General features: G+C 39.7%; 1 protein-coding gene across 2 annotated transcripts in view; it reads left to right on the forward strand.

The window, feature by feature from the left end:
* Positions 1-26,560, forward strand: part of DPP6 (dipeptidyl peptidase like 6) — a 1,116,244-nt gene that overhangs the window by 312,165 nt on the left and 777,519 nt on the right. The window contains exon 2 of one of the 2 annotated variants that reach the window (XM_069958876.1): positions 6,501-6,710. The exons of the other annotated variant lie outside the window; for it this stretch is intronic. Within the exon in view, the coding sequence (XP_069814977.1) occupies positions 6,519-6,710 (192 nt within the window). The 5' untranslated portion in view covers positions 6,501-6,518. The remainder of the gene's footprint in view (positions 1-6,500; positions 6,711-26,560) is intronic. 2 annotated transcript variants of the gene reach the window in all.

A 26,560-nucleotide genomic window follows, 5' to 3' on the forward strand; every position in this document is an offset into this window, starting at 1 on the left:
TTTGGAATTTCTCACAAAGACTTTTATAAATTTCTGCAGATAAGGCACTGCTTACAAGGTATCAATATGAACGAAAACCCTGCTGTTACTAAATATGAATCACACTTTAAAAATCCTACACCTCTCCCTAAAGGTTTAACAGTGGCTTATAGAGAACTGCAACCTAGATTAGAGAACTTACCTTTCATTGCTAAGTGGGAACGGGATCTAGGGCAGTGTTTTGACATAGAAAGTTGGTACAGCATGTTTGCTCTTGTCCCCAAAATCTCACATTGTATAAACCACTTGGAAGCATCTAGAAAATTACTATACAGATGGTACCTAACGCCTTATAGGCTTTCTAAAATATACCCTGGAACATCTGCGGTATGTTGGAGGTGTGGCGCGCACGTGGGAAATCTACTACATATATGGTGGGACTGCGCGGCACTCCGACCGTTTTGGGATGATATTCGTTCCCTCCTAGAAACTGTACTGATGTTTCCACCCACGTGGGGCCCACACCTAGCCTTATTATCAATGGGCCTGGATGATATGCATATATCTGACGTAACAGTGCTCATACATATTTTAATGGCCTCCAGAACAGCCATAGCTAAACGTTGGAAGTCCACAGATATTCCTAGTGTCATGGAAATTAGATATGTTACAAATTTTAACTACCAAATGGAATCATCCATTGCAATGAGAACTAATAAGGTCAAACGGCTAGAGGAGGGTTGGTACAAGTGGTGTGATTTTAGGAAATCCCACCCTCATTAGGATTTATGTTTTGAGTCTTGTTTGCTATGTAGTTTTACTCTTCTAGCACTCTTTTGTACGCTCCCTCCCTCCCCCCCTCTTCCCCCCCCTCTTCCCCCCCCTCTTTCTCCCCCCCCCCCCCCCCAACTCTCAATTCTCAACTGCCTATTGAAATTGAACCTGATCATTTATATACTTGGTACTGTGACACTAAAGCTGCCTGTTTTTGTTTGTGTTTTTGTTTTTGCCTGTCTTAAACTGTTACATTTTGTTCAGTAGTCCTTTGAAGGACGTGAATTTTCCTCTATGTTCTTACCTGTGTCATGTTCTTGAAAATTAATAAAAATTTTTGTCAAAAAAAAAAAAAATAGTTCTATGTATTCCTGCCAAAATCAATCATGGATCCATAGAACATAGGACATTGCAGTAAATGGTAGGAGCACCATGCAGGGCTTCCCAATATACAGTGTGTCTCACACCAAATCTTTAGTTTAGTGATCACTGTTTGTGCAGTTATAAAACTGTTTGCAGCTGGAAAATCAGACTGGTGGTGCTGAGCTGCAGAAACATCCCCTCCCTCCCCCACCCACCCTAGTTGTACTGACTGACATACAAGGCTGGAAGCTGAGCCCTGTACATGAACCATGCAGGCCAGAGCAGGTTATATTGAGTTATATTGATTTGTAATTTGCTTCTATTTCAAAATCTCAAGTCTTCCCATACTTGTCAGCTGCTGTATGTCCTGCAGGAAGTGATGTTTTCTTTTCTGTCTGACACAGTGCTCTCTGCTGTCTCCTCTATCTGAGACAGGAACTGTCCAGAACAGGAGAGGTTTTCTATGGGGATTTGGTACTGCTCTGGACAGTTCCTGTGTCGGACAGAGATGGCAGCAGAGAGCACTGTATCAGACTGAAAATAGAACAATATTTCCTGCAGGACATACAGCAGCTTAAGATTTGAGACTTGAGATTTTTAAATAGAAGAACACTACAAATCTATAGAATGATATAACTTTATGAAACCAATTGATTTTAAAAAGAAAAAGATTTGGGCTGGAGTACCCCTTTAACTCCCTTTACTTTAATGAAACTGAGCTGAAATGCTAAAAACAACATGAGGAGAATTGTGACGCTGGAGAGATAGATAGATTTAAATATATATATATATATATATATATATATATATATATATGTGTGTGTGTGTGTTATTAAATTAACCTGAACACTCTCAAAAAGTGAAGACTGCAATGCAAGAAAAAAGTGACACAAGACGAAAAATAAAGGCTATATAGATATATAAGATATACGTATCATTTCCGTCCATCCTCTTCTATTCTTTGTCATGTACTTTAGAATACTTTTAGGAAAGTACTATGTATCAATGTTTCCATTTATAGGATATGGTACCATTACTGTTTTAGAATTTGTAATTTTGGTGCATTAAGAGGGGAAAAAAATACATTGATTTTTACCAGTAGAAAACACCACATCTAGAGCTAAAAAAATCATCCAAAACGCATTGGACATGCTCATCAATGCGATGTTTGGGGAAAAGAGTGATCTTTACTGTAGTATAGTGTCTGTTATGAAGATATCACAATTTCTCTTATCTCTTTTGGAGGGGGAGCTGTGCTGCAGTCTGTGAATAGCATGCCCTCTGTTGATTAATACACAATATTCCCATTCACATTACGTAGCAGTATGATACTTAATTGTATAACAGTATCAGTGAATATGCTCCATTAAATGGCTGCTGTGCTTTCCAATAAAACCTTAGCTAAGTGCTTAGTATGAATCCAGACAAATGAGTAGTAGCAATTTCAATAATTCTGCAGGAATGGGAGATATAGATTTCCCACCTCTGCCTAGTAGAGGTCATCTGTAGTATACATGAATTCTTTATGGTAGCATACATTCTATCAATATAGTGCTGACATAGTCATGATGTCCTATAGACTACACTAGCAGACTCTCATTCCACCATCACAACGAAAGCTGTCATAAATAACATATATGCTCCCATACAGGGAGAGATCTACTGGTATATCCTAGGGGGTTTATTGAGATTTACATGGTACTGAGCTGTCACAGGTTCATGTGGCAAATAGGAGTACTATATCAGGGGTGTTATTAGAGTCTGAGAACACACTAGGCCTCATTTACTAACAATCTGTCAATTTTAAGCCATTATGCTGTAAGTTTTGTCTTTTGTGTGTGTGTGTGTGTGGGGGGGGTTAAAGGGGTACTCCAGCGGGGGGGGGGAGGCACTTTTTCGCTGGGACCGGGGATGAGGTGGCTGAGGGAATAGACATCCACTTACCTCCCCGGTTCCAGAAGCGGGCACTGGAGCGCCGCGATGCGGGACCTGCCACTGGAGCCGGGGAGGTGAGTCTTTTCCCTCAGCTACCTCGTCCCCACTCCCAGCGAAAAAATGCCCCCCCCCGCTGTAGTACCCCTTTAAGGACATACCCATAACACACCCACGTGACAGGTTTTTGGACAAAAACGCTGTCAGGAGCACGTTATTTTATCAACTCTGTTCCTGGATGGATATTACCTATTAAACTAAATTCAGAGAACAGAACATACAGAAAAATGCAGCACTGATCAGACACTTTAATGTGATGAATATTTCTACAGAACGTACAGGAGAATACAGCACTGATCAGACGCAGTCATATTGTATGATGGATAATACCATAGAAGATACAGGAGAATACTGTACTGATCAGATGCAGCCATAGAATTAGAATTAATATTGAACATACAGAAGAATACAGCACTGATCAGACTCTGACAAGATGGATATTACTACAGAACATACAGGAAAATACAGCACTAATTAGAAAGAGCCAAAGGATGGATATTACTATAGGACATACAGGAGAATACAGTACTGATCAGACACAGTCAGGAGAATACAGCACTGATCGGACACTGACAAGATGGATATTACTACAGAACATACAGGAGAATACAGCACTAATTAGAAAGAGCCAAAGGATGGATATTACTATAGGACATACAGGAGAATACAGCACTGATCAGACACAGTCATATGATGGATATTACTAGAAGAACATACAGGAGTATGCAGCACTGATCAGACACAGTCATATGATGGATATTACTAGAAGAACATACAGGAGTATGCAGCACTGATCAGACACAGTCATGGATGGATAATATTATAGAACATAGAGGAGAATACAGCACTGATCACACACCATCAGGATGGATATTACTATAGAACATATAGGAGAATACAGCACTGATCAGACACAGAATGGATATTACTATAGAGCATACAAGAGAATACAACATTGATCAGACAGTCATATGATGGTTATTACTACAGAACATACAGGAGAATACAGCACTGATCAGACACAGCCATGGATGGATATTATTATAGAACATACAGGAGAATATTGCACTGATCAGACAAAGCCAAAGGATGGATATTACTATAGAACATATAGGAGAATACAGCACTGATCAGACACAGAATAGATATTACTATAGAGCATACAAGAGAATACAGCACTGATCAGACACAGTCATATGATGGGTATTACTATACAACACACAGCAGAATACAGCACTGATCAGACACAGACATAAAATTGATATTACTATAGGACATACAGGAGAATACAGCACTGATCAGACACTGTGATAGGATGGATATTACTATAGAACATTTAGGAGTATCCAACATTAAGAAACAGTCAGGATGGATATTACTACAGAACATACCGGAGAATACAGCACTGATCAAACACAGTCTGTGCCTCTCCATAGTACCAGATGCCAGTCTGTACCAGTTTAACTGGACAAATAATTTCTCATGGACTCATGCCCATCACTCCAGCAATTTATACAACATTGGTACTATCAAAGTAAGTAGTCGGCTCACCAGCCCTAATCTCCCTTGTTAGAGGCAGCATGGAATTCAGAGAAAAGGTCCAGCACTCCAAGTAGATGCAACGTGAATACTTTATTGCAAAACCAGTGTAAAAACCGGAACAGGTGAGGCAGTTGACACGTTTCTGCATGCCACACTCCAACTGCTTCACCTGTTCCCTCTTTTATGCTGTTTTTGCAATAAAGAAGCATTTGCGTTGTATCTACTTGGAGTGCTGGACCTTTTTTCTGAATAACATCTGTACTATAGTGTATTATGCAGGCGCTACATGGCACCACCATTCCATCAGCTGCCATCTTTCATGTCTGTGTTTCCAAAATGCCCTATCTCAGCAATGCATCAAGGCGTCCTCATCTATCCCTTGACGGGTGGACAAGACACAGCCTGCTGTAGATAATAACCTGACTTCTCTTCCATTTGACTGATGGCACAGAAGTCAGGTTATTATTATCTATAGCAGGCTGTGTCTTGTCCAGGGAGCCGGGAGATACGTGCGTTGCGATGGCTTCCAAGCTCGGCTGCATTTTCAACATTATCCATGTCCATCTGGATAGGATCCATCTGCAAGTGAGTCAATAGCGATCAATGAGTTTAACCTCAGTTATAAGCTAATGCACTAATCTTCCCTCCAGTCTAACATCTTTCAGTTATTGCTACCCAGCTTATGCAGGGTATGTTTAAGCATGTCTCATTGCATAACTAGGTGTCTAACATTCAGGAGTTTGGGAAAGCAAGATGCTGTGTCATGGTTTCCCATAATACGCATATTCTACAAATTTAGTCTCAAAGCGATATCCATTGAATCCTGTTCCCTTGCAGAACTTTTTTTTTTTTAATACATTTTATGTACAAGTGAATATGATTTGTGTGTCTATAACGCATCCCAGGCTTGTGTCACAAGTCGCTCTATTCATTTTCCATGTGGGTGCTATTTGTATGCCTTTTAATGATGATGCAGCTGCTCTTTGCAGTCACATAATCTGCAACATGTTTGTTTTGAGAGAAAGAGGAGCAAATAGAGAAATGAGAAGCAGATGAGAGATAACAGGGAGCAGGAAATGGAGGCGGGTGACAGAATGCACACATACAGATAGAGCAGAGGTGAATTTGTCATCTAAACCCTTAGCGTTCGCACAAGATGCATTGGCTTCACCTGCAGCCCTACCTAAAACGACAGATTTTGTGATCTCTCGATGACTTGTGCGAAAGGACAAACTGAGCTCTGTTACATCTACAGTGTTAACCAGCGCTAGACATGCAGTGAGAATTAGCAAATAGGTTTCAGCACCACGGAGAGCGACTGGGGATGCAGTTATTCTGTGTAACGCCTTCCTCCCTCCCACTTCCTTCTGTCTCACTCCCCACTCCCACCCTCCTCCTCTCCTGCACTCCACGGCTTCATTTCAATCAGGTGGCTGTTGCTCTTCAAGATTAGTGAAAACCTAGCAGGAAAATACTCGCAACCCCCCCTCCCTCCCTCTCCCCATATACACAAAGGGAGAAGGGAAAGAGGCAACGTGCTCTGAATTATGTGTTGAGTCTTTCAGAGTCCTTTCACTCTGCCCCTCTATGGACTGTTGGCATGAAGCCTCCACAGCCAATTGATCGGACACCTCGGGCTGAAGAGTGATTGGGAAGCTGTTCGCCCCAGTGGTTTGTTCCTTATTAAATGCTAGTTGCCATCACATAAGGTCTTTGTCGGATGCTTTTTTCACTTTCTCTCTGCAACCTTTATGGGGCCTGTTTGCTTGTTTTTTACCTTCTCTTTCCATTGATTTCAAATAAAAGGGTTAAAAGACAGCTTCTAGATTGACTTTTTTTTTTTTCTTGAGTGGCTGAAGGATTGACTTATGGCTTCGCTGTATCAGAGATTCACTGGGAAGATAAACACCTCCAGATCTTTCCCTATGCCACCTGAGGCAAGTCACCTTTTGGGTGGCCAGAACGCAGAAGAGGACAATGCTGGAAAGACCCCACGCCCACCGCAAGAAACCCGACCCTCTTATCAGTACCAGCCACGACATGACTGTGAGGAGGAAGATGTAAGACGTTTGTTGTTATTATTCAAAAACCCCTTCCCCTTTAAAGTGTTGTGTATATTCTTGCTCATGATCTGTGTGTCTGGCACCCCCAGTGGCCCAGCCCCCTCCTTAAATGCCATTGATAGGGTTTCTAAATGATTAATTCAGCGCTTCAGGGTTTCTTGAGGAAACCGAGTCAGATTTGCTATTGCCTGTGTTTTACTGATGTCTGCTCCATTGCATCCTTTAATGTGAACTTCATTGATTAGCCGCTGATGCGGAATGAACGGAAATATGATACCGCTCAGTCTTTAACCCCTTGAAGTACAGTAGGAGGGTTAATAACCTTTGCCCGATCACTCACGGCTCTGATCAATTCTAACAGTATGGGGTACCCTGGTGGAGGAAAAATAAACTTTGCTGAAAGAGATGTCTCCTGCTAGTCTATGCATTGACGAACAACTGCAGAGAACAAAAATCAATCATTGTAATATATTCGATGCTAACTAATCCCAATGTGCCCTACCTCCCAGATATGTCAGACATTTCAAAGATAGTATTTGCATATCACCTTAGTAACCAATGACTCATCCAGAGACCCTTTTTTTTTCTTTTTTGGCTAAAGATTAAAACAGAATTGCTATGCATTGATCATTGCTGATACATTATTTTACAAAGGCCTACTGTACTGGTGCATTGTCATTGAAACAACCAGAGCCGATAGAGTTAACTATATATAAACAGATTAGCAATTCACGACCAGTCTGCTGCAGCTGACACAAACCAGACGTTACTGTATAGCTATGTCAGTGTGACTCTATAGCTATGTCACTGTGTGTGTGTCTGCTTTACAATATCCATATAGAAGCTCTGAAGCAATACAGTTACTTTGCACTTATTCTCCTTCCTTAGGTGTTAATGTATTGTATTCTTTATTATTTCTGAGATGCATACTGTGGATTATAACACTGTAACTTGCTCTTAGAAATATAAAGTTCACCTTTAATGTTATCTGTCATTAGAAATGATTGAGTCCCGGACTGATTGAGAGATACTAGTAACTACATATTATCATATGTCATGGCCATATCATGATATATCATATCTGTAAATTACTGAATGTTGCTAGACCTCCCAATATATATTGGGAATGTATTTACCTGTAGAACATCATGACCCTTTACGTAAGTCTGGGCTCATGAACCCCCACAAGTAGAACTATGCTTAAAGGTGAACTTTCAGTTTTGATACTTTTTAAAACTAACTATATAAATCATTAAAGTTAGAAATATATATCTTTTCTTTGTATAGCCATAAAGTTGAGTTGACAAAGTAGAATAGGCTTATTTGACAAAGTCTCCTTGGATTTATGTAACATAATCTATTTAGAAAATAAGTGTCAATATCGCTGCTTAGGAAAGTTCTGGAATACAGAATTTCTGATCTCACAGTATAATACATTCCTTACCCATGAACTCTCAAACCTAATTCTAGCCCCTTCAGTATCGACAAGACTAATAATAATTCTATTACAGAGTTTAAGCAGCCAAATAGCCTTAATAAACCCAGTTAAAGCCCCCCCCCCACCCACACACACACACTAAATGTTAATTTTGAAAGAGATTATCATTCCAATTGACCTTATTATATCTTAGAATAGATTCTTACATTATCAGCCTGTTTGTTTTTGTCTGCACTGGATAATACTAGAAGAGTGGACGTGCTATGTATAGATAATAAGTAGCTGGTTCTTTTGCTATCTGTGCTGTAGATGGTGCTGTCGGAAAGGAAAGCGTCCTTTATATACATATTAAGCATCATATTTTTCCTCATTTTTTCTCTGCATCTAGCTCTGAGCGTATTTTTAGTTTGTCAGGACAACAGATGTCTGGGGAATCTTCCTTTGATAACGTGGAGCTCAGAAGCAAACACAAAAGCACATTTGCCATGCAAATTATTATTAATATATTTTTTTTTTTTTTGGGGGGGGGATGCTCTGATTTAAAGCCATTTATTTTGTAAGACGCACGACAGACACTTTGCACAGTTCAGCATTATCCCCCCCCCTGCCGCCAAATGCTGCTCAGTAAAAAAACAACAACACTTTTTTTAACACTGCATTTGGAACTCCAGTAGTCTGCGCTCTTCTATATAAAGCTAACTAGGGCACAGGGCTAAGTATTTAAGAATTACCTTATCTTATATTCCATTAACTTTTTATTGATTTGTAAGATGCTGCTTACCTATAATAAAACATGGACGACATAAAACTGTGCTAAACTAGTTGCCCTGCTGGTCCAGAAAGGGTTTGTCTGTGTTCTAGAAGGTTTACAGGAAGTTCAGATCTGCTCTAGGGGTTATGTGTGAGATCACACGAGGCAAAGAACCAGTCACAACCGAAGGAAGCACCAAAGACCACAATAGTCTAGGCTCCCGGAGATTGCCATATTGGTTCTACAGTTGGTACCCATACTGATATAAAATCGTACTTTATTGACTGGGTGGTGTTCCTTTGGCATCTCACTTATGTATATGTTATTGTGCATCTTATGGCAATATTATTTGGAGGCACAGCAAAGAAGATCTGTTTATATTGTATCAGTTAGGTGATATATGATACAGCATATACGGAAGGCGTAAATAGTAGGTTATGCACAGTGTAGAATTGAGATTAAGGTTGGTGGGCCTGAGGAATGTACAGTACAACATTTTTACTTCCTATGCAGATGCATTTGTAAGACAAAGTGGTCATAAAAACACACACACACAAACCTAAGGCTGGCCAAACTATGGGCAGCATAAATGGGGCAGGAACAGGGTACCTTATTCCAATGAAGTATGATCCATTCTGTAAAGTTGTGAGTGGAGTGGTGTGGTGTAGAGGAAGTTATAACATAGGCCCAGAAAGGGAGCTATCAACAGCTAGGAGTGGGGCTTTGAGTAAACACCAACCAGAAATGGGGTTCCTTCCCCAAATTGAGTATAGGACAAGATTTATAAATCAAGGCTGCATCTTACTATCTAGTCTGTAAATCTCAGTTAATGGATTGACTCTTTTCCCTGTCCTCCAAGTCCACTGTTTTTGGGTTTACTTTGATTCTACCCTTTCATTTAAACTGCACATTCAGACCCTGACCATCCAATAAAGAACTACAGTAGGGGCAGCAGGGGGCAGATCCTTTTCCTCTCTTCCTTTGTCCCCTACCCACTTCTGCCCCTAACTGCAGTACTTTTTGGACCCTCTCCCCGGTAACCCTTGCTGGGAGAGAAGGTGTGTAGGCCTGATCCTTTGAGGGTTACATGGGAGTGACAGCAGACCTGATTGCGTACTCATACAAAAGTTGAGCCTTTCAGTAAGCACAACTCAACTAGGTAAGAAACTTTAACACATTTAACTCATCTAAGTTATTTGTCAGATTTATACTATGGAGCACTGTCTATAATTTTGTTTTTAGTGTCCCCCATACTCTGGAACCCATTACCCTGATGCATGTGGCTCTCATCCACCATCGAGACCTTCAAAAGCAACATAAAAACACATCTCTTTAAGCTAGGTTACAACCTACAATAACTCTGCACCACACTTTTACTATATGCCCCCTTACCTACTATCTCCCCTCACCTTGGAGATTGTAAACTCTTTTGGGCAGGGTTCTTAATCTTTATGTACCAGTCTGCCATTTACCTTATTTATGTAGTATGTGTGTGTGTGTGTGTGTGTGTGTGTGTGTGTGTGTGTGTGTGTGTGTGTTTATCTTAATCACTTGTATGGGGCTGTGGAATAAAGGGCACTTTAATAATATACAATAATATTAATAATAATAGGAAGAAGCTGTATGAGACTACCTGAATGATTCGAAGGCCCACATCCAGTCACTGTTATAAGTATCATTCCTCTGAATTGCTGCAATGTTTCAATCATCACTGTAATAAGGCAGCCTATCCCTGCTTCGTGTCGCCTGTGGTTTGGGTGATCTGAAACCAATGGCTGGTTTCTAGTGATGAGCGAATAATGAAATATTCGAATATTCGATATTCGTACGAATATCTGCCGAATATTCGATCGACTATTCGATCCCATTAAAGTCAATGGGAACAAGTATTCTATTATTGAAAAACATCTATTTGACCACTTGGAGGTAAAAACCTGTAGCTGGGGGTTTTGAACGCTTATCGAATATTTATTAAATATTCAGCGAACTATTCGGTAATATTCAATAGATCGAATACCTTACTATTCGATCGAATATCTATTCGATTGAACAGTATTCGCTCTTCACTACTGGTTTCCTTTAAAGGGTTCTAAGGGTTTACAAATAAATCTAAAGAAAATAATGATACTTAACATGAATAATGGCCATATGTCAGTAAATTAGATGTTAGAATCATGTTTAATATACCTACATAGATTCCAACATTTATTTATTATTTTTTTGTTTTATTGTGGCTTTTAAAAATAATAGCAGGAAGTGCAGCCATATTGGTTACTAATGTTCAAACTGCTTCCAAACAACTTAGGCTAAAACTATCATTTTGAGGCTAATAGGTTATCAAGGTGACAACTAACATGGCTGTACTTCCTGTTGTCACTTTTTACAAAAGAAAAAGCCTCAAAAGTACCAAATATTGACCATTATATGTTCTATTGTCTAGTTTATTTCAGCCCAGCTTAGATTTTGTGGGCTGAAATCCTATTTAAATGAACAAAGCACTAAATGCTGCTAACCTTTTATCCATCATACAGGACATGGCAGAGACAGTATGGGCTTTAGAAAGTTGTAATTGTGTAAAAACTATGGAGCAGATGTACCGAACCAAAGAACAGAGCTGGTCAGAGCCGAAGTGGACCTTGTGGTAGTTCTGTAATGGTTTACTGTATATGAGCCAAACATGGACAATTCATTAATCAATAATTATCCTATTGATGAACCCTATTCCCCCATGTAAGACCATCTGCATTTCATCCCACAGTATGGTTAGGTAGTAAGAAATCCAAGGAAATCCAAAGAAATCCAAAGGAATATGTCCAAGTAACATACTGTAAGGGTATAGTTCATAGAGAAGGAAAATATTGCTTTACTTTTGTTTTCTTCCCCATAAAAGTCAACATGACTTCTTGGCAATAAACAGGTTAAACATTGTTGAATCAGTACATTTGCGTTTACCTACTCTGTAAGTCCCATTCTTGTGTTGAATACATTCACATACAGCTGTAAGCAAATGAATATTTGAATGAGCTCGGCTTCTTGTATATGTCAACTCATTCTTCATTGTCGAGGTCTCGCTTACAATAGGACTGTCATTGTACATGTCAATCAGGCTTTCATGACATTATTGCTGGGTGCTGAATTCTTAGGGTGGTTGAACAAAAAGAAGACTATATAGTCTCTAACATCTAATAATATCTGCTGGTGATCTTGATGGAAAAGAGGAGCTTTCCTTGTCTGACTGTCTACCTCTAAGGATAAGGATATGTCCATTATAGGTTCCCATAGTTACTTTATATGGAGTTTCCTAATGTAAGATTAGGCGTATATAATTGGGAAATGCCATTACTGACCAAATGGTGGGAGTCTGACCATAATGGTGTCCCTTTCTGTAGAATGAAGGGGTTATAGTATGTACAAGTACTACTTAACTCATAGTGTTTCCCTGCAGAGCAAAGCTCCCAGCTACTCACTGTGTTATGGTTTTCCACTTAGCTCCATTCACTTGAATGGAGCCATGTTGCAGTTTCCCACAGCAGGTTGCCAGGAGTGCTGCTGTGAAGGAGAAAAGTCATAGGGCCACATCCTAGCAATGTGTCATAACATTGTAAAGTGGAAATACCCTCTAAACGTCCAGGTGGTTTATCATGTAACCTGTTAGTACATTCCATGAGATCAATTCGTTATTTATTTTATCTTGTGTTATTTTCTCCCACACATAACATGGATAAGTCATGGTAACAGCATGGGGTAGCCATGTGCTTTACAATAAAGTATTTCACTACAGATATCCACACTTTACTGTACTGTCACAGCAAGTGCAGATGAATCACAGGGTTATCATAAGGAGCAGGGATTCTTTAGGGGAAAATGTTCCCTAGATAGTAGACATCTTGCCTGAACTGTTTTTATCAATATTTGGAGCTAAATAAGCCTATGACTTCATAGCCTTCTCATCAAGCATACCTTTAATTATCTCTAAGTCCTTTCCAGTACTGAGATATACACCTTTTTGTTAATATGTAAAGGAAGCTCAAAAGTCCAGGGGGTGTTCCCTAATACAGCAAAAGTCCAGGCAATTCTAGCCCATGTCCTCTTTATCAATGCCCTCCAGCCCGCATACATCTGCCTACCCCACTTGACTGCCAACCTCCAGATAAAGAGGACATAGGCTGGACTTGCCTGGGTTTTTACCATGCTGGGGAACACCCCCATGGCTTTTGAGCCCCAATATTAAATATTACCAAAAAGCCTTATATCTCAGCATTGGTAAAGACAATAAAGATAAAATAGTATGCTTGGAATCCTGAAGAAAAGCCCTGTCTGGCCATGTGCTTATTTACACCCCTGTTTTGGTGCTGACAGGTTCACTTTAAGGAAATTATAGATTGTATGAAGTACAATTCGTATATTCGGAGACGCCATCAGTCTTGTATTTGCCAGATAAGGTTACTATGTATTTTGCATACAAATTAGGTGCTGTCCAGGGTGCTGTTCTGTAGACAAGGATTCTGCATGAATGCATGGTAATAAAGGCACAGAAGTGGACTGTTGCTCAACATGTCAGTCAAGACAAATTGGCTAAAAGCCACACTTGATGATTCATGACCTTGCCCGGTGACAGTACTATAAATGGGCTGCTCTGCATGTAAACTCATTTTCTATAACATCTTAGTGGCAGCAGATGGAAAGATTATTTTATCAGTGAAGGTGAATGCCTCACTGCTACATAATAGCAGTACATTGTACAGATGTCTTTGAACATTATATAGACCGATGCAGCTCACTTTTAGTCTCTCTTGTGTAAGGTTTTTGTGTTTTAAAATAATGAATTGCTTTGTAAATGAACTTGCACACAGTTAAATGAGACCGGTGCTATATACTATGGAAGCAAACACTGAATGTTAAACAGCTGGATGGAAAGCCTGGGGATCCATAGTAGCTCTTATAAATCACCTCGCATATGAAATGAGATACCTTTGTACTGCGGCTGTAAAAAATAGGTGCATTTTATTGAACCTGCTAAAATACAAGCGTGTTTACCAATGCTTTGGGGGGATTTTACGTCCAACTACATCTCTAAATGTAGATGTAAAGTTTACGGTTGTAGCAATATATTTCTCTGTTGAGTTTGTTAAATCTTGTTAAAAGTGTTATCCGAAGATTAAAATTTATCACCTATCCACTGAGTAGATCATAAGTATCTGAAAGTTGGGGGTATAAATACTGGGATCCCCACCAAGTATAAGAATAAGTTCCTCCACGTAAATGTAGTGGGGATCTAGCAGGTAAGCTTCAATCCCTGTCTATGGGACTGACAGAGAACTGCATAAGTGCAGATTACTCTGGTGAATATGGGACTCTCGTTCTTATAACACATTGGAACCCTAATGATCAGATGATCATCACTAAGGGAAAGCAAATTAGTGTTGGGTCAAATTTGTATTCTGATTTATTTTAGATTCAAATCCCAATTTGGATTTTGAATGGGTCCAAATGTCTGGAACAGGGACTCCTGACAGTAAACTGATTGACTGGGCTGGGTGTCTGTCACAGTGAATGAAGTGATTGTAAGCTCTGAAGTATATAGCATAGTTGCTTAACAAATAAAAAAAAATGTTTAAATTTTAACAAATTCAAATGTTTTGTAAAATTTGGGCTGAATCTGTTTTGTTCCAAATCAGTTTGCTTATCTCTAAATCTTCAGCTATTATGTGGATGAGTAATATATTTTTATGCCAGAGTCCTCTCCCTCAACGCTGGCCATGGGGAGAATGTTAGGCTTAACACATTGCTGACTGTTAGAGGATCCCACTTTGAGGCTGGGTTCACACTACGTATATTTCAGTCAGTATTGTGGTCCTCATATTGCAACCAAAACCAGGAGTGGATTGAAAACACAGAAAGGATCTGTTCACATAATGTTGTAATTGAGTGGGGAACGCCATACGCGTAGCTGGCACCATACGTGCAGCTCCTACCCTTCTTTGTTGTTGTGTACGTGGCACCTTTTTCTGTTAGATCCCCTGATGATTCCCCTAACGGGAGATGAAATGCATTGGGACACAGCCACTAGTGAGCATTAGGGTTTAACTAGGGACCCTAGGAGCGAGTGTGGCGGAGTCGCCCTTATTAGGGCGAGAGCTCTGTCTGGAGGGACAGTATTTCTAGGGTGCAATAGGACAGTGTCAGGGACCGGCTGTCCTATCTCCTACACAGTGTGCACCCCATTTTGTCCTCCATTCTTTTATACCAGAGGATCTCAGCCGCTCATTGTGGAATCCATTGGGGTTCAGGACGATTACGCATCCCGTATGGTCCACTTTCGCTCCGGTAACATCTACTCAGCAGTCACCGTTGAGTGGTAAGATATATTTATTACCTAGGATACTTTCTTTATATAATTGTCTGGTCATTTTTTGGTAACTAAAATTTTAACCTTAAATTAATAAAAGCTACTTTTTAGATTTAATTAATTACACTCCACTATTTGTATTATTTGTAATTGAGTGGATGGCCGCCATATAACAGTAAATAACTACCATTACTTCAATATAACAGCCGTTGTTTTAAAATAACAGCAAATATTTGCCATTAAATGACGGCCATCCACTCAATTACAACATTATGTGAACATAGCCTTTCTGTGTTTTCAATCCACTCCTTGTTTTGGTTGCTATACAGCCTCAAATATACAGCCTTAAATATACGTAGTGTGAACATAGCCTGAAGGGGTATTCCACTCAAACATAACTATCGATATGTTGTTGCCCATGGTGAGACAATCAATTAATTTCTTAATTGTTATTATCTAGTCAGTTTCTTTTCTTCATTTCTGAGCTGCTGCTTTCTGCTGAAAACACAAAAATCTGTGTGCGAGCCTTTCTCTCCGTTTCCTCCTTTCTTCTGAGAGGCTGATGTAAACAAGTCTCTGGCAGGCTGTATCTGCAACATTGTAGCTTCTTTGTATATATATCAAGCAATTTAAAGGGAATGCTCCAGTGTTCCAGTGCTCCAGTATTGCTGTGCAGTGCTGCACTACCGGCCGGATGATCTTTACTTCTGTTGAATTCAGATGGGGCCACACACTCCATTGTGTGAACTGACAGGTTATTTGTGGACGCTATTCAATGAATAGTATCCGCAGAAAACTGACATGTCGCTTTTTTGCGGCGGAGCTAGCGATCCCGGTTGGAGCGTATACTATTTGTATACACTCCGGCCGGTATTCCATTCATTCGCATACAACATGTGAGTTGTATAAATCATGCAATTTCTACAACACATTCCTTGTGTGAACATGGCCTTACTCTAACTGGCTGGTTTGCATGGAAATCTCTGTCACCTCTGTATAAGAGCTTAGGGTAATTTGAATGAGCTACTGGACATGCATGACCACCAACTTTGAATACATTGAATAGACATTCTGAATGCCAATCAAAAGAACACTAATGGGTGCCAAAACAAGTATGTAACAGGCACAGGAACATTTCTTACATATTAATATACAGTGTGTGTGTGTGTTAAGGTAATTATAATGTTATAAATGAATCAAATAACTATGCATAAATTCAATGCGATTAATTAATTAAACGGTTTGATGCTTGTATTTTTAGGCATTGCGATTAATTGATTAAATGGTTTGATGCTTGTATTGTTAGGTATTGAAATTCTATATTTTGTGTGTGTTCCTCTATTACTTTAGTAAACCTTTAATGGATCATATGGTTGTGAGCCAGATTATATGTCCTTACTGAAAGATGTGTTCAAATTATAATTCCCATAATGTGACAGTACAGATAAAAAATAAAGTGATCGTTTGCATTCATTGTCATAATTAAAATCAAAAGAATTATATTCAGAGATTTATAATGTCTCTCCTTTCAATGTTTCCCATTTCTATTGTACCTTATAATTAAAACTGTATTCTGCGTCTATCACCAGCAGATCGGGAAAGCAGAGAGAACAATATGGATAGAGTGAGAGCATTCATTTGTAATTGTGACAGTGGTGCCTGTGCCAGAAAGAAGATTGATATTATAGGCTTTATACATGGCTGACAGAATTTCCTGCTGCCCGCTGTACAATTATCATCCCATCATATATAGCTTTTCATTTTTGTCCCATTTCTTTGGGGTGTCATTTTGATTTATAGGCTAAGCATTTGCTGGCAACTGGTTGGCTATGCTGAGTAAGATGAACTTCCTGACTGTCTCTTACCTTATCTCTCAAGATTGTAGGCCATAGAAGCATAGTGTTTGATGGTAACACAACTGTTGGTGACTGTTTTTGGGTACGTAGTGATGGTGAAATATTTCTTGTAGTGTTTACATGCAGAAGAACTGTATGGCCTGGGCGCAAAAAGTTAAAGGGATTGTATGGTTTAGAAAATTAATTTCAAATACCCTAATAGAAAATAATAAATTGATTGCCAGGGGTTCCAATTTCATATCCCTCTTCCCATTGGTGATAAGCTGCAAAGTCCATTGGTTTCTGTATGTTTTTGGGTGAGGGAGGAAACTCTGAGAAAACCAACGCAAACACGGAGAGAACATACAAACTCTTTGCATGTATCCCTTGGTGGGATTTGGACCCAGGACTCCAGCGCTGCAAGGCTACAGTGCTAACCACTGAGCCACCGTGCCCTTAGTGTGCCAAATTGATTTACTTGATTGATCTAGTGGTGGGTGAGCCATTATAAGGAACAAACCTTCTAAACCTACTAATAAACCTTGTTCTAGTATATTGTAAGGGAAAAGTGGGAGAATGCGGGGGGTCTGACCTCTGTACCTCCTGCCAATCTTCGTATCAGGCCTCTGGCTTCTGTATTATTAATAGAGCTGCGGCTCTATTAATTCCTATGGAGCCAACGGAAAGAGCCGAGTTCAGCACTCTCCGACATACTTGGCTCTTTTTGTTGCTTTATAGGATTGAATAGAGCCACGGGTCATGTGCCATACCCGCGGCTCTATTCATGATGCAGAAGCCGGAGGCTGAAACGGAGATTGGCGGGGGGTACAGAGGTCGGACTCCCCGCAATCTCCTTCTTCCTATGGATAGGGGATAAGTTGATTTTCCTGGACTACCCCTTCAAGTTTATTTACAGTGTAACTATGTGTTTTTCTACAAACAGATTGCACAAGACCATACAATCTGACAAGTTAATAGATAATATAATTCAGAAGCAGACAGGAATCTCATAGAAACTAATTAGCAGCAGATCCGCTCACTGAAGACGCTTTGAAAGCACCAGTAGCTTAAGGGCAGATTTTAAATGAGCGCCCCCATAACCTTTATAAATCAATAGGCAACGTATCATAAAAAGAAACATGTATCTAGTCATAATGACCTTTTCTGTGTTTCCATTAGTATTATATAGTCATGGTTCTTTACAGAGCTGGATTCCTTCTCAGCGTTTTATTATTGCCTCTATTTTACCATTGACTAGAGTCTAGAGTTGAATGAAAGTTTTATACAATATTTCTCTTTTTAATTGCCCGGGTATTTTCATGTTTGAAAACATTTAAGTGTAGTTAGTGCAAACAGCAATTCTCTTGGATAATCAGAACCATAATAGCCTGCAGGGGCAACTCTGACAGGTCAGAATTACAGATTTCATGTTTCTTATCACAGAAAATAGTGGTTAGCCACTATAGAGATGAAAACCCAATAATAAACCCATGCACCATACATATAGCAACAATAATCTAAGGCTGCTTTGACACCTCCTGTAAAACCATTACGTAAGTCCGTGGAACCATTCAAGTGAATGCAGCCATTTACATAATCCGTGTCGCAATCCCCACTTCGAAAAAATAGGACATGTAACCACCCCCCACCACAATTTTCGTTTTTGCACTTTTGCTTTTTCCACTTTATGTTTAAAAGGCCATAGCACTTGCATTTTTTCACCTAGAGACCCATATGAGCCCTTATTTTTTGCGAAACCAATTGTAATTTGCAATGACAGGCATTTTTTCTCCATAAAATATGCTGCGAAACCGGAAAAAAATTATTTGCGCTGTCAAATTGAAAAAAAAAGAGGAATTTGTTTTGATTTCGGGGAGTTTTGCATTTACGCAGTTCGCCCTATAGTAAAACTGACTTGTTATGCATGTTCCTCAAGTCGTTTTGTGATATGTAACATGTATAACTTTTATTGTATCTGATGGCCTGTAAAAAATTCAAACCATTGTTAACAAATATATGTTCCTTAAAATTACTCTATTCCCATGCTTATAGCGCTTTTATTCTTGGGTCTATGGGGTAGTGTGAGGTGTCATTTTTTGCGCCATGATATGTACTTTCTATTGGAACCTTAATTGCGCATATGCGACTTTTTGATCACTTTTTATAAAAATTTTTTCTGGATTTGATGCAACCAAAAATGCACAATTTTGCAGTTTGGAATTTTTTGGCGCAGATGCAGTTTACCGTGCGGGATCAGGAATGTGACTAATAGTTCGGGCAATTACGCGTGCGGCGATACCAAATATGTTTGTTTATTTGTTTATTTATTTATGCGTAAAATGGGAAAAGGGGGGTGATTTGGACTTTTATTAGAGGAGGGGATTTTCTTTATTAATAAAAAAACATTTTTTTTTTTTTACTGTAACTAGAAGTCTCCCTAGGGGACTTGTATATAGGCAGCACTGATCTCTAATAGCGATCAATGCTGTGTATTTACACAGCAAAGATTGATTTACATCGGTCATAGATTGCTTTGACCTGCTGCAGGCCACAGCAATCTATTGCTGAGCCGGGATCAGCGTCATCGTGACGCTGAGCCCCGGCACGGGCAGAAGAACGGATCCCCCCCCCCTGCGATCGCATCGCGGGGGGGAGATCCGTCCCACTAGACACCAGGGACTTGCGGCGTAAAGCCTCTAAATGCAGCTGTCAGGTTTGACAGCTGCATTTAGAGGTTTAATTAGCCGACGCAGCAACGGGACCCACGCCGCCTAATAGAGGCACTGCCCGGCTGCACATATCAGCCGGGATCAGCGCCGTTCAGAGCGGGGTCCCGGCGGGACCCCTCTCTGAACATCCCCCGCGGCACCATGACGTATCAGATACATCATGGGTCGCTAAGGGGTTAAATAAAGCATGAAGTCCCTTATTGACACTTAATGGGAACCAATAAGCACATTTATGCTGATTGGGCTCCCAGAACAGCTGCACACACCTGGCGTGACACCACTGGAGAGCCGGTTGCCAGGCGCGTGCAGACATCCTGGGATCCCAATCAGTACAGATGTGCCGATTGGTTCCCTTTAATGGGTCCATCAGAATTTTCTGGGTATCCATTTTTTTTCTTACCTAAAAGAATAAAGCTGCAGAATTATTGCCATCAAAAAGCAACCAAAACCCAACATAATCCCTATATTACTTTATTACTAAGCAGCTCATTAACATGCAGCCCATGTAATATGGAAGACGCGGGGGTGGCAAATGAAGATGAAAGCCTAATGTAGTGTGCCTGCCATTATCTACATGTAACCTTGAGGAGGCATGCCCTTTTTTGTTAGGTGGAGTGTTAATATTTTAACACCACCTATGTGTTAATGTCTCAGGGTAGACAGCTGAGGGCCACACGGCTTGCTGCCCTATATTTATAAAGGAAATCAGGTCATGCATTTGCATACAGTGGGAACCATCTGCTACAGATTATTCCTTATGTATCTGCATCACTTCATATCTGTTTGACTAGATGTTTTACAAAAATTTATTACAATTAGAAAGTCGCTTTTCCTGTCGAGTTGATGACACCATATAGGGTGGCATGGGGCATAGTCCGCAACTGATAGAGAAACAATGAGTTCTGAGATTTTGTAATGTCATTCTTGACGTGTCTTTTAGCTATTGTCATTATCTCTGCTTATTACATCCCATATTGTAGAATCTCAATATGAGGCATTTTAAATCGTAACATTTTTATGTATCAGTGGTGTCTAACTTGTGCCTCTGCAGCTGTTAAAAAACTACAATTCCCATCATGCTATGAGAGCCAAAGCTTTTACTTGTTGAACTTATTTGCAACAGCTGGAGGGCACAGTGTGACACTTCTGGCTATAGATGATTGTTATACAGATCGCTTTTCTGGTAAATGAAAAACATATTGACTTACAGGAACATAACTAAAGGTTTTTTTAGACCAAATGATTTGGTGTCCTATCCTCAAAAAGGGCCAAAGCCATGATGCTGGTATACACAGGGAAAAAGGGCAAAAACAATACAGCACTGTACTTGTGTAGTGGCCAGAATTGGTTACTGCAGCTCAGCTCCTGTTGATTAGTCTTGGTCACTACACAGTAGATGGAGCTCTCTGCTTCCAAATCTGTTTCATTGTGTATACCTGTAGAACAGCTCAGGCAAGTAGCTGAACATTGAGGATAATGAGCTTCAGACCCTTTTCAAGTTGAAGATGGGCTTACAATAAATAAACCCCTTTAAATATGTCTTGTAACCTTTCACAAAGTTGGACACAAGAAAGAGTTTATCCCATGCATCACTTGTAAGTCTATGAACTTACCTTGGTATGGTCTTCCATTTACTTACTTTAAAGTGATATTGTAACCTCTCTCACTCTGTGTGGCTCTCCGCACCATCCATAAACTTAGGTGCTCAACATTCAATATATACCTGTATGAAACTTGTCTGTGTCTTCTTTCTGCTTTAAAATTGCTTCATTTTATCAGTGAAAAACTGTCACCTAGGCGGAGCTTCACAGTAGTTGGGCCCTGCGCCCAGCAGGAAGATGGGGCCCAACTGCCATAAGGTCCCGCCTAGGTGACACATTCCACTGACGAAATGAAGAGAGAGTAATGGGGGTGACAGTATCACTTTTATATCTCCAACAGAACAAGGCACCAGAGTGGAGAAAAGTACATCTTTATTCTAGATCCATTATAAAATCCGGCAATACAAAGCAATGTTTTAGCCAAAAATAGTCTTATAAGTCTTTGTAATTTTGACTTGACAATGGACAATGGTTTTGGCCAAAATATTGCTTTGCAAGTAAATCTGTAATATACATGGAATTTTCTATATTCTGGTGCCTGGGACTCCTTGGATTTTGATCACAAAACACAGAAAATTTTCTTCTCCTGTTAAAAAAATAAAATAAAATAAAAAATAGACCCATTTAATATGCAGATATATTTGTTGGAGTTACCAGAGTCACATGTGTTGCCTATTCTTCACTGCTCATTGATCATTTCTGTGTACTATCTCCTGATTTGTCTGTTCCTAGCACCCTGCAATGATATGTTAACCCTAAAATGTCTTCATATTGTCTTTTACCCTATGCCAAAGATTCTAGAAACTCTGCTCTCCAGATTACGTTACCTTGTTTTCTTGCATGTATATTTATTTTAACAGTAGAGCGAATTGCTGTAAAACATCTATAAAAGAGCGGCTGTCATCATTTGTGAGTCATAATAAATGTCATATATAATAAAAATAATTCCATGGGAGGATTCAATGGAATGAGGTTTCTGACCTTTTTAATGTCCTGTTAATGGCTGTGTCTGTCTGAGAATGAGTCGCAAAGCTGAAGCTGATGTGATGGCTTTGACCGAGCTGACTTTTTTTTTTTTAAAGGAGTGAATATGAGGTCGTGTGACAGGTCGGTCAGCTGCCATTTTATAGAGGAAGCTGTTAAATTATGTAATCTAAAAGGACATCATTTCTAATGAATATTATGAGCAGCTATTCTGATTAAGGTGCGTGATAAAATTCAGCTAGGTCCCAGTATGAGCTATATAGGTAAAGTAACTTTATAGTACAGAATATATACGTTTTATGGATCTGAGGTTTGAATCTTAATTTTACAAAGTTTGCAACAAACCAGGACCAAGATGGCAGCAGCACAATTAAATACACATAGAAAACAAAAAACAAGGTATGCTCACCTGTCCATGCTCCCCTGGTGTCCTCTTATGGGTCTCCAGTGTCCTACACTGATCGCAGCCACCTCCAGTGACGGATTGAGATGGGACAGTGCCACGATCAGTGATTGGCTTAGCAGGCTGTCACTCCTGAGATCGATCCAGCCTTATTCCAGTGCTGTTTTACCTCTGCTATGCAGAACAAGCAGCATCCAGTTATAGAATAGGCTGAGCTGAGCAGATTGATGTATAGTTTGATGGGAAAAGTTTCAGAATAACTTCTATTTTATACATTTTTACCTCTGCTTAGTAGAAGTCCAATGGGCGGTTCTGCATAGTGATTGGCAGCTATCTCTGTATGGAGCCTGAAACTGAAAAAGCTGTGAATTAGTGATAAGGACCACTCACTGGACTCATAAAGGCCCTGTTCTATGGAACAGTTATCGGACATATTCGGCCGATAATCGTCCCGTGTAATACAAGGCAACAATCAGCCGACATCGTTCATGTCGGCTAATAGTTGCGGTCATTTGTCTTTCAACCATGTTGAAAAACAAACAAGTGTGATAGCAGTGATCTGCTGCCGTCACTCCGTGAAACAGGAGAATCGGCAGCAGACCACCACTATCCTCTATGTGCTGCCCGGACAATCTAGCGATCACCCGGGCAGCTCCTCGCGGCCCCTCCCACACTCACCTGTTCCCTGCCGCCGCATGTAATAGCTGACAGCACTCGTTTGCTCCTCACAGTCGGCCAGTGGAATAGGGCCTTTAGTTAAGAATAATATAAAAGAAATAAAGGACAAAATATTCTGTAACTTTTCTATCAGAACAATATATCAATCTGCTTGACACCTCTTGCTCTATAACATGATGCCTTGGGCATGTATTGGGCACATTTTTATGGTGACAAGTTCTGTTCAAGACTAGAATGTGAAATATTAGTTTTAGTAAATTTCCCCTCTATTCTTTACATAGGAACAAGGTATGGGGTCATGTGATTATTGTATCGCTGGTCATTATCATTCAGTGGCCATTCAACAAAGTCACAACAATGATTATAATTATAACAATGATGGCTATTATTTTTATGATGATACAAAACGATCAAGGTTTTATTTACCCCACTTTTTAACATTTTTATATATTTTTTCCTTCTGTTAGTGAAGCAGAGATAAGACAGGACAACTACCTTCCATTACATCAAACTCTAATTTGTTGCTTTATAATCCCTTCCCATCCATTTCTCATTACCCCGGGGGGGTTTCATAAAAAATACATTACATGTGTGTATCCTTTGTGACTATGCTCGCAGTTCTTTAAAGACAGATATACATTAACATTCCTACATGTCCAGCCAAGCATTTAAAGACTGCGCCGAAGATGAAGCTTCATCGGTACGACTGACAAATGAGAATATTGACAGTGAATAGTCTCCGGTCTTATTCTAATTAAATGAAAGGCCCCAATAATTGCAATGGGGAATTGTAGGTGTACGAACCGATATGACACATATCATAGTCTTTATAAGGTTTCCAATTCCGACAGAAGAGAAAAACATTTTCATTTCATTGAACGTGTCCTCGTTGCTTTATATTTCCCCAGCAGACATACTAATACCAGCCAATAAAAAGCAACTGGAGAACCTATTCACATTCTCATGTTACATCTTTGTCGATGGATGCTTCCTGGGGAATTTCAGCTGTAGCGTTGAATATTTCAGGGCTATCATGAATGTTACATTGGTGTTTGATTTTAGATTGATTTGGTTAAACATGTAGCGCTCACCGGGCTCTTTGAGCTAATTACCGTAATGTAATCGTTCCAGATGACTAAATGGGCTGCTTTAGCCCAAAGGGTTGTTCCTGGCCTGAAAATAGTTCAACTTTGCAAGGGAAGATGCACATTGCTTTACAGAGAGAATAAAACATGATGGTGTACTTTAGTTGTTTACCTTCTGTTAGAATATTCCACCTCCGGCAGAAGAAAGCCAAGGGATTTATCCTTAATAGGTTAATTCCATTCATAAACGATGATGCTTACATCAAAGCTTTATGTTGTATACAGAAACCTACTGGACGAATGGCTAATACTGAAAATAACTTATAGAAAATTCATACAGTAAGTCATTATGTTGCTTGCATTTAGGCCCGAAATCCTTGAGGGAGGAAGAAGAGACAATTGCCCCAAGGCCTTCACTATTTAGAGGCATCTACCACTTTATCAGGGCACTTTAGAGCAACATTTTAAAAGTATTACAACCATCAACACAACTCCTTTATTTTATTTACTGATTTTTAGTTTTGGGTGGTGTGTTGTGTTGTATTGTTTTGGTATTCATCTTTATATAATGTAGAGTGTTTTCAATGTCCACTACGGTCGTCGTTTCCCAAATTCATCACAGTGTTTGAACATAGCCTTAGTGTGTGCTTGGGGGATGCCTCCAACCTACATGCCAAATGTGTCCATATCATTCCATGCCTGATCAAAACAAAATCCCTAAAAAAAAATGTCTGATAGACAGATCATATTGGCCTACGGGTGACAGAAGTCAAAGCAAGGCATTTATCACATGCATCCTCTCAATAGATTGAACAAACAAGGCATGTGTACAGTACCCAGCAATGCTTACTCACATCCCTTGTTCTGTCTGTATGTTTAGCCCGTATAGTATGTTAGGAACACTCCAGGAGTCAGGAAATCTCCAGATCACAAGCAATATTTCATAGTATGGAAAAAAATAGAATGTAATGTAAAGAGGCCACTGGTGGCCCTCTCTGCCTTTCAATCACCCCTGCCGATCGTGCCAGTAGGCAGAGAGCCATGACTAGTTACGAGCTGGACACCACCCAGATGACTAGCTCCCATCTCTCTCCACACCAGAATAAAACATCTTTCGCTGAAATGCACATAGGGATCAAGACACAGCACAAACGATAGGGAAGCTGTGTACGACTGGTATTTTGTGTTGGGACCTATATCAGCACGATCGGGTTGATTGGTTCCCATTATTTCTTCATCCAAAAAGGTCAATGTACCCACCAACGCATTTCTGATGACCCATGAACCCTTAACCATGACTGAATTATCATTACAGGCACATAGTATATCCCAAACACCATTCAGTAATTATCTCCATTGGTGTCACTGTTCATTTATGGACACCAGAGCTTCAGCTAGAGATTATTTTATCTTCTCCTTTTGTGCTTTCTATAGAACCAGCAGCCAACAGACTATTGGATGGCTGTCAGCAATACCATGATGTAGGGAGGTCATCTTCTCCTCTTGAGCATCCTCCAGACCAGATGTGCTACAGACAGACTCATGACACACAGTTTGCATTGTAGATTGCAGTGTAACCAACTGTACCTATATAGTTGGATATATTGCAGCTCAGTCCCATTTACTTAATTGGAGATGAGCTGCAATACTGGACAAAACTTCTAGACAGGTGTGGTGCTGATTTATGAAGAAACAGTAGTTTTTTTTTTTTTTTAATTTTGTCAACTCCTACGTAATGTTGTATATACGGGCATTACATGGGTATGTACAGAAAAAACACAGGGTATATATTAATAATAATAATAATAATAATAATAATAATATTTGAATAGCGCCAACAGATTCTGCAGTGCAATTATTACAATAATAATAATAATAATAATAATTATAATAATTATATTTTTTTCTGCATAACTTTTTCACCGCATACTTATTCTCATATAAAAGTGCTGTCAGTCTTTTTAAAATTTTAGAGGAGGCTATTATAAATATCA

This window comes from Dendropsophus ebraccatus, chromosome 2 (genome assembly GCF_027789765.1).
Source record: "Dendropsophus ebraccatus isolate aDenEbr1 chromosome 2, aDenEbr1.pat, whole genome shotgun sequence".
Lineage (NCBI taxonomy): Eukaryota > Metazoa > Chordata > Amphibia > Anura > Hylidae > Dendropsophus > Dendropsophus ebraccatus.